This window comes from Hevea brasiliensis, chromosome 15, assembly GCF_030052815.1.
Source record: "Hevea brasiliensis isolate MT/VB/25A 57/8 chromosome 15, ASM3005281v1, whole genome shotgun sequence".
Lineage (NCBI taxonomy): Eukaryota > Viridiplantae > Streptophyta > Magnoliopsida > Malpighiales > Euphorbiaceae > Hevea > Hevea brasiliensis.
In genome coordinates this window covers 58,951,520-58,960,251 of record NC_079507.1, presented here as the reverse complement: position 1 = coordinate 58,960,251, position 8,732 = coordinate 58,951,520, and the positions used below count along the sequence as shown (strand labels likewise).

The window sequence follows — 8,732 nt, the reverse complement described above, 5'->3', positions numbered from 1 at the left end:
TTAATATAATCCAAATAGCTCTTAAAGTTCATGGAATAAATTTTTAAATAAACTAACAAAATAATTTTATGACTAATCCCACGATAGGTGAGTTCATAATCATAAAAGTGTTTAATATAATTAGAATTTTCATAGACACTATATTATGAACATAGTAACAATGTTACTGCTCATGAATATGTTCTCAATATGCCTGAACATAATTAATCCAACAAAAACAATAACTATTAATAAACACACAATATTACCATAATTAATAAATATATAACCAAACATAATTGTAAATATTTTATACTATTGGCTTTTGTTAAATTAATTATATGTGACAGTATGCATGTTTCATATGAGCTACAAAATTCAATCATAATTACTATACAAATATATTATGTACTATTTTAAAAATTATATGAATTTTAAAAATTCAATATATATATATTACCAGCGTTGCGCAGTGTTGAGCGTAACACACTGGCATTGCGTTGAATATACCAGCGTTGCACAATGGCAATGCGTTGAATATATATATGTATAACTGTTAATCAAAACATGAAATCAATTTTAATATCTGTTTATTAAGATTAATATTCAAACATATAATAATAAAATTAATAAATTTTTTTTTAATCAGGCTCTGATACCAATTGTTAAAAATAAATTAGATCGTTATAAATTATATGATTAGATAATATGTGTACCTCAAAATACGTTTGTATTTATAATTTTCTATGAACAATGAAGAACAGAAGCAAAAGGATAGATTCACAACTCTCAATATTCACATCCTTTAAATTTTATATGAATTCTATCTAATATTAAATGGGGTTATCAGAATATATATATAGACCTCTTAGAAACTTACCAAATTACATAACCCAATCAATTTAGATATTATTAATTACTAAAATTATTATTTGATATCATTATTGAGTCTAACAATTGATTAATATTAATTCACATTTAGATATAATTAAATAATCCAATAACTTTGACAAAAATATGGGAAATAAAAAAATAGATTGTTTTTTCATCTATCTTTATATGCACAGATACCGTAAACAGTGAGAAATGTGTTGATCGTCATGTAAATCAATCCAAAGGTTTTTTACTTTCTACAAATTAATGGCACCACATAATCTCACCTTGATATTCGTGATTAATTGTAAATCATGTTGCTCCACCAAGTAAGGTAAGGATTTTCCAAAAATCATAGAGACAACTCTTTTTTTTTAAGTTTAGAAGTTCTATTAAGAGGACAACATCTCCACCAAAAGTAGAGAAAATTAAATAAATCCATAACGTAAATTCATAGATTTGAAAAAGCCAGCTATTTTAACTAAAAAAATAGCTAAAAGTTAACAGCTAAAGAAAGGTCGTCATCAGCCCTTAAGTCGAAGCATAGAAAAAACAAAGGTGTACGAAGGGCTGTTACGTAAATGTTTGACTGTCATGAAAGTAGTAGTAAAATGTTGGCATTCCACCCTAATAATTATTCACCACTTTCTTTTTCAAAGAATTCACCCTCTAGCAGGAAGCCAAGTAATACAACAAATAAAACAATGTAATGCATGCAAGAGGTACTTTCGTCTAGTGGTAAATTTAATCAAAGGTGAAGCTTTGAGATGAATAGATATTAAATTCAAGTCTTATTATTATTGTTTTGAATTATTGTTATTTTATTGTTTATTTTATAATTATGAATGTACTTTGACGTTTAATTTACATATTCATTGAAAAAATGAACGTATACCACTTTATTAGACTTGAGTTCCCATATTTTTGTCCAGGACCTTAGCCATCATCAATATCATTGGTAGTGCAGTAAAAATAAAAATGGTCAAGTGTATGTCTGTGTGGATGGGTCATTATTGTTGAATTATGTATAGCTGGAAATGTATAATTGCTGCATTATTTGTACAATCGTACTGATTGATTGGATTGACTTTCTGATTTTTTTTTTCCTATTCTTTTCCAAAATCATCTCAATCATGAAGTCAACAGTTTTAGGGATCATTCTGTTCAGCCGTTTTGCCATTCTCTCCCCACACTTTCATAGCAATTGGGTTTCAGTTCACAGCAATTCAATACTCAATACTGACATGATCAAGACAGCAATTTTTTTAACAATGGCAATCAACAGTCAACACTCAGTTTTTAACAATACTAAACAAATCAACAAATTAACCATCCACAATCATCAACAGATTCTTTCTTTCAAAAAAAAAAAACAACAAATAAGATAATATTGCAAAGAAGAAACCAATTTTTGTTGTAAAGAAGAAGAAAATGAATTGGAGAACTAGAGGCCGGAGTAGGAAGCCGGGAGCCTCGATTTTGACTTCTGAGAGCTGTAAAGTGTGAGCAATGGCTAGGGGACAATTGACCGACAAGCAATGAGGAGCGAGGAGCGACGTGAGATGATGACTGATGATGGATCGAAAAAGCGATGACAAGAGAGAGACCGAGACAGAGAAAATGGAGGGAGGAGAGGGAGGCTGCATGTTGCTGGTGTTTTTAAGACTTGAGGTTTTGTAATTTAGTTCAGTGTATACATAAAAACATCAGAATGGCAGCATTTTATAAACTTACAAAATTCAATTCAGTTTCCTTTTTTCTTATTGAATTAATTGAATTGAAAAACTGAATTAATTGAGGGAATTAAGAAAAAGCACAAACCAAGAAATTAGGATGCCAACTTTAGCGATGAATTTTTCCCAAATGAAGTTTTCACAGTGCTACTCCCATTTACAAGAAACAATTTATATGTACCCCATTCACCAAAAGCAAGGAAGAAAATAAATTCGTTTCTTTCTAATTGTTTTACAGACTAAAACTGTTCTACAGAAAATATTACATCCTTCAGATTGGATGTATAACGGTTCTACTGAAGGTAATGCTGTTTTTTTTTTCCTTTTTCACTAATGCAGGGAAGAATACAGAATCGATTAGGCAACCCAATGTGGGTTGGAATCATTGAACTGCAACAAGCTAAACCCAAACAGGAAATCCTTCCTTTTGTACCAGACTATGGCTGCATGGAGCATGAATATATAGCCATTTTGGTTTGTGAGTTGAAGCTGCAGCTCTGTGGATAAATTGAACTGTACGAAAATGACCTGAGATACAGGCGTGCTACTCAAGAAGCCTGTTACAGGTGCCAACACCAACAGCCGCGGCAAGATGCCAACCAGCATGAATGAAAGGAGTACTAGGAAACAGATCATCTGCAATGAAAAGAACTCCTCCTAACAAGGATGACATCTTATGCAGATTATGTGCATTCCTTAGCTCTGGATCTTTTAGTGCTCTTTTTGCAAATGCCACCTAAAATGAATAATTTTAATAAAATACAATCACTAACCACCCTCAACATCAAAAAATTGAGGTTATTCATGGTTTTCAATCAGGGGTACAAAAGGAAGAAAACATAAGTAATCCTGGTGAATGATGACTAAAAGGCATATCCATCCAGATTCTGACATTTGGCATGTCAAGCCTTTCTAGGTAGGGACATTAACTACAGCAATTTAGAAACTCCAGTTGTTTTGAGAATATAACACTTTGAATTCTCAACTAAATTACAACTCAACTTAGGAATATGTGATAATAAAGTACTTAAACTTTAATTTATAACACAAAACCCCTAATTTTTAATTTAACATAAAACTCTCTTGTGACATTCAATAGCTGGTTTCTAAGTTATTTATACTAATGTAACATTTATCAAATTAAAAAAATATATTTTCAAGGATTAGTAGCTTTGGATAAATAGGTTTGAGTTACTAAAATTTCAATCTGTGCAATTTGGATTATCGAGAGTATGGATAGAGAGAAAACAGGGAGGAGAAACTATAGAGAAATTAATTACAAAATATTATTTTTAATTTATTTAAAATTTTTTTGACAATTGTTAAATTAACAGAGAGAATATATATATATATATATATATATATATATATATATATATATATATATATATATTTTTTTTTTTTAATTTGACAAGTGCTATGATAGCAAAAAAAATAACCTAAAAACTGACTATTGAAAGTCACAGGATTTTATGTTACTTAAATTAAAGATTAGGGAGACTTTGTGTTACAAATTAAAGTTAAGGTACATTACTATTATATACCCATAAAGTTGAGGTACTGTTTATCTAATGCACCCTTGAATTCTCTGATTAACAATCAGGTAATGCTGGCAGAAGGACTAACCTGCTTCCTGTACAAATACCAGACGTTTGGAAAATAGAAGTGGTCAATGAATTCTCAACAAGCAATGAGATATGCATATTTCAGAAGAAATTCAGGATTGCGTCTGTAACAAACACTAGCTATTCAACAATAATAACCTGAGTGTTATTTCATTTTCCTTCACTATTTTCCAGGACTAAAACCAAAGATATATATATAATGGAAAAAAAAAAACTCAATTTAAAAGAAAATCAATAAAATCAAAGTTAACAGTAAGGCAGTAACCTCCATCATCCCTGTGTGAACAGCAGACACCAGTAAAGGCTGGATAGGCAATAATGCTGCAGATGCTGCCATCAGCAACTTAGGGTTCTCATTTCTAAGGGCTCTTGACAAACACTGCAACAAGAACCTCAGTTATCAATTTATTCTGAACAAGAAACTGAAAATGCTTGAGGCAAGAGTTAAGGAGGTGGTGGCAAAGGAAAAGCCCAAAAACTGAACAACATGACAACATTGACAAAACCATTTTCCCTGTTAAGAATCATATTTTATGATGCAGTTTACCATTAGAAAGTGATCTTCTGCCAGAAACTGAAGTGAAAAATTGTATGATAACAAGAAAAAATGAGGGCTCAACATGGTAAAAGATGAAAATAATATTCAAGAAATTACAACTAATCAAAGCCAAAGATGAATGAATCATTGTATATACCGTGCATGTTAGAAGAGAATAGCTTTGAGCAAAAGAAGCACTAGTTTCAGAAACAGTTCAGTTTAGTGAAGGCCAAACTGGTGATAGGGAATGAGTTAGTTTGAATGGAGTGGTACTGTCCCAAAGTAATCACTTTAAATATCCAGGCTCAGTCCTTCAGGTAGATGGGGGATGTGAGGAGGATGTTAATCATAGGATTAAAGCCGGATGGTTGAAGTGGAGACGTGTCACGGGAGTTTTAGGTGATCGTAAGATTCCCAATAAGTTGAAAGGAAAATTTTACCGTACAGCCATACGACCGGCTATGTTATATGATAGTGAGTGTTGGGTACTGAAAGAGTCGTATGCATCTAAGATAAGAGTTGCAGAGATGAGAATGTTAAGGTGGATGAGTGACCATACTAGACTAGATAAAGTCCGTAATGAGAGTATTAGAAAAAAGGTAGGATTGGTGCCAATTGAAGATAAGTTGAGAGAAGGGAGATTGAGGTGGTTTGGTCATGTGAAGCGTAGACATACGGAGGCTTTAGTTAGACAAGTAGAGCACATTAGGTTAGAGGATAGAAAGAAAAAAAGGGGTAGACCTAAATTGACTTGGAGGAGAGTAATACAACATAACCTAGAAGCATTACACATTTCTGAGAATTTAACCCAAAATCGTTTAGAGTAGAGAAAGCGAATACATATAGCCGACCCCAAATTTTTGGAATAAAGGCTTAGTTGAGTTGAGTTGTATCATATACAAACCAAGTTATTTTAAATAATTTACTACTGTCGTTGTGGCTATCATTGTATAACCAAATCATCTCCCCTGATTTTTCCTTTTGAAGAATAAAACTACAAACATTGTTCAAGTTTGTCATATATTCTCAAGTGTCACACATACCGATAACCTTGTGCAAGTTTTAATTGCGAAAAAACACCAAGTTATTTTACACTACTCACTAATGTTGCTGTGGCTATCATTGTATAATCAAACCATCTCAAGTACTTCCTTATTTTTCCTCTTGAAGAATGATACAAACTCGAGGCAACTCCAACACCAACTAATGAGCTAGCATACAACTTAGTACTCAAGTTCTTCCTGTATGCAAAGTAGAGCAGTTAATCAGATGTAGTAGGAGTACAAGAACATTCACATTGTCAGGCAAGAAAACTATTACCTTGGAGCCTGGAATCCTAGAGCAATAAAAGGAAGTGACGTAAGCACATTTGCCACTCTTTCTGTAAGATTCCAATCAGCTGATGAAAGTAAAAGAGATAAGAAAGCACAACAAACAACTGAATTGATAAGTAAAACCTAAAAAGGCATTTCTCTTCACCATTAATACCGCACTCGATGGGCCTCAAACATCCTGGTCTTTGTTGCCACACTCTCCTGGATAATACACAAGTAATAAGTTATTATTGATAACGTTTTACCTATTTAACATATTTATCAGAGTAAAAAGAGAACATAAATGGAAACTTAAAAACTGGGGGATGAGGAATAAGTTGTTAAATTCATTCTTATGATAATCTAACATTTCAGTAATATGTGGATTGACATTTGACAGTGTTTACACTTACTGCAGTAATAGCTGCTGATTTTCTGTATTAACTAGACTTCCACAGCTTGATTGAGAGAAGTCCCCTTGTTGAGTAATATCTTCCAAAGCAAATGGCGAGTGAGGCACAACATGGATCCCATGCACACCTTCCAGGGCTTTCCTAGGATTTATTGTACTCTGGGGGTTCATAATGTTGAACAATATAGTTTGCCAGTAAGATTGCTGGCATCAAATGGAAAATGTGAATATACTGTGCAAATTCTGTACCAAATAAAACAGCAGTATTATTATGCATAAAGGGAACATGTAAATGTATCCTATAAGGACTTAAACTAGGTTTATTTATTCACATGAGCCAACAGAAGCAAGGAAGTTGAAGTTGTTTGAGGAAACAGAAAATGCTTATGATCATATAACCATATAAAATTGGATTTTGAGCTAAAAATTTGTTCACGCTACATGAGCAGCTACAACCCATAGGACATGATTTAGTTGGTGTGCCATAATATACAAAGAAAGAGATTAAGAGAATATCTGTGACAATTGTGGTACCCTGCACAGTTTCTAAATAATTTGTTGGTAGGCTTAGTACATTGTACAAAACCTAGGAAACTAGTTCTTCCTTCATTATTTTTTAAAGATTTTACAGATAAATAATGCTTTGTCTTTCGCAGCATAAGTATTATAAAACTGAACTAAACTTAATAAAGCTTTAATCTCAAACCAATTGAGTCAGTTACATGAATCTTTCCCCTCCGTTCTGTTGACCATATTCGCTAGAGATTCTTAGAAATCAAATATAATTTCATTTCAGCTCTCATTATTTTGCATACCTATCCATAATTAATGTAATATCCACCATTTAAAGGAATTTACTCATTTCTGAAAAGCTAGAAGCTACACTGCTAAAGCGTAAATGGGAAAAGGAAAATGGGAGTAGTTTTCCTTAGGCCATCATTCACAAGGAAAATCCCAAGACCCTTATTTGAATAGTGTGGAATTACCCACTCTAACACCTTAACTCATTGTAAGCCAACAAAATCTAAGTAAACAGAAAATCTGAAACTGAAAGTAGAGCTCAGTGCACGCCAAGATTGATCTTTGGAAGTAAACCGTTGGATAGAATGGTTTACACTACTTATAAACCAATTCCAACCTAACAAATGTGAGATTCACCCAATCGAACACTATTAGCTCACTATAATCAACGAATAAAAGCAAGAATATCATAAGGTCAATCCCTTCTAAAGCAAAGTAATTAAGACGAGAAACAACTAATAAAACCCCTCTTATTTCCCATTATTTGAAAAATATAGGCACAAAAAGAAGCTGGTTCGAGAAATTACGCAGTATTTAATCAAGCACGTAAAAACTTGCAAACCCAATAAAATTTAAGACCAAAATCAAACAGAGAACCCCTTGTCGAGCTGGTTTCATTTCAAGAACTCCACTTTCCAAATGAAATTCACAAGAAAGACAAAGAAACGACTAAAGGGTCTTGAAAACATCACATTAAACCAAAAGAGGTTAACAGATCAATCATTTTGGAGCATCAATCAGTGTATTCACGTGTAGAAGCATATGCAAATGCACTTAGATATAGATGTAATAGGCTAAGTAGAGAAGGATACCTGTAAAGATGAAGCAATTGGGTTGAGCTGAACAGAAAATTAAGAGGGCTAGTGCAGATATATATAGAAGAGGAGGAAGTTGTTTGTCGGGTTCAGTTGGAAACTTGACTTGAGATGAAATATGATTTTTTTTTTCGTAAGCAGTAAAAGAATAAGAAAATTTAATATTTAATCTATATTTGAAAGAAATTAATTATTTAATTAATATAATTAAAAAAATATATTATTTAATTATTTATTTTTAATTATTTAAATTATTTAATACCCCTATTAATTCTTTTAATAAATAAATTTTAAGACTAATTAAATTATTATTAATCAATCCATTTATGTAAACCTAATTAAATAGTAATTATATTTTAAAAAATATATTAAGATATTATTTAATATTATTATTAAAATTAATAAATTATTTTTTAATATATTAATTATAAAATATTAATAAATAATTTAAAATTAAATTTAATAAATTTTAATTATAAAATTATTAGAATATTAATAAAATTTTAAATTATTTTTTTAATAATATTTAAAATAAAGCAGTTTTAATTTTTTTTACAAGTGATGTTAAATAAATACTAATTAATCTTTTAATTTAATTCTATTAAGTTTTTTAGCCCATTCCATTTTTTTTTTTTTATAACCG

General features: G+C 31.2%; 1 protein-coding gene across 4 annotated transcripts; it reads right to left on the bottom strand.

The window, feature by feature from the left end:
- Window positions 1–2,770: 2,770 nt before the first annotated feature.
- Window positions 2,771–8,217, bottom strand: LOC110647591 (uncharacterized). 4 transcript variants are annotated; one of them, XM_058136516.1, is made up of 8 exons: window positions 8,087–8,211; window positions 6,475–6,716; window positions 6,228–6,283; window positions 6,069–6,147; window positions 5,851–5,989; window positions 4,476–4,589; window positions 3,114–3,321; window positions 2,771–3,028 (listed from the first exon to the last, which is right to left on the bottom strand). In XM_058136516.1, the coding sequence occupies exons 2-7, from the start codon at window positions 6,642–6,644 to the stop codon at window positions 3,130–3,132; spliced, it is 750 nt and encodes a 249-aa protein (XP_057992499.1). In that variant the 5' UTR covers window positions 6,645–6,716; window positions 8,087–8,211; the 3' UTR covers window positions 2,771–3,028; window positions 3,114–3,129. The 4 variants fall into 4 exon arrangements, with proteins under 4 accessions (XP_057992499.1, XP_021657198.2, XP_057992497.1 ...); XM_021801506.2 differs by having other exon boundaries at window positions 2,771–3,321; window positions 6,475–6,677; window positions 8,087–8,217; XM_058136514.1 differs by having other exon boundaries at window positions 2,771–3,321.
- Between the last annotated feature and the right edge of the window lie 515 nt (window positions 8,218–8,732).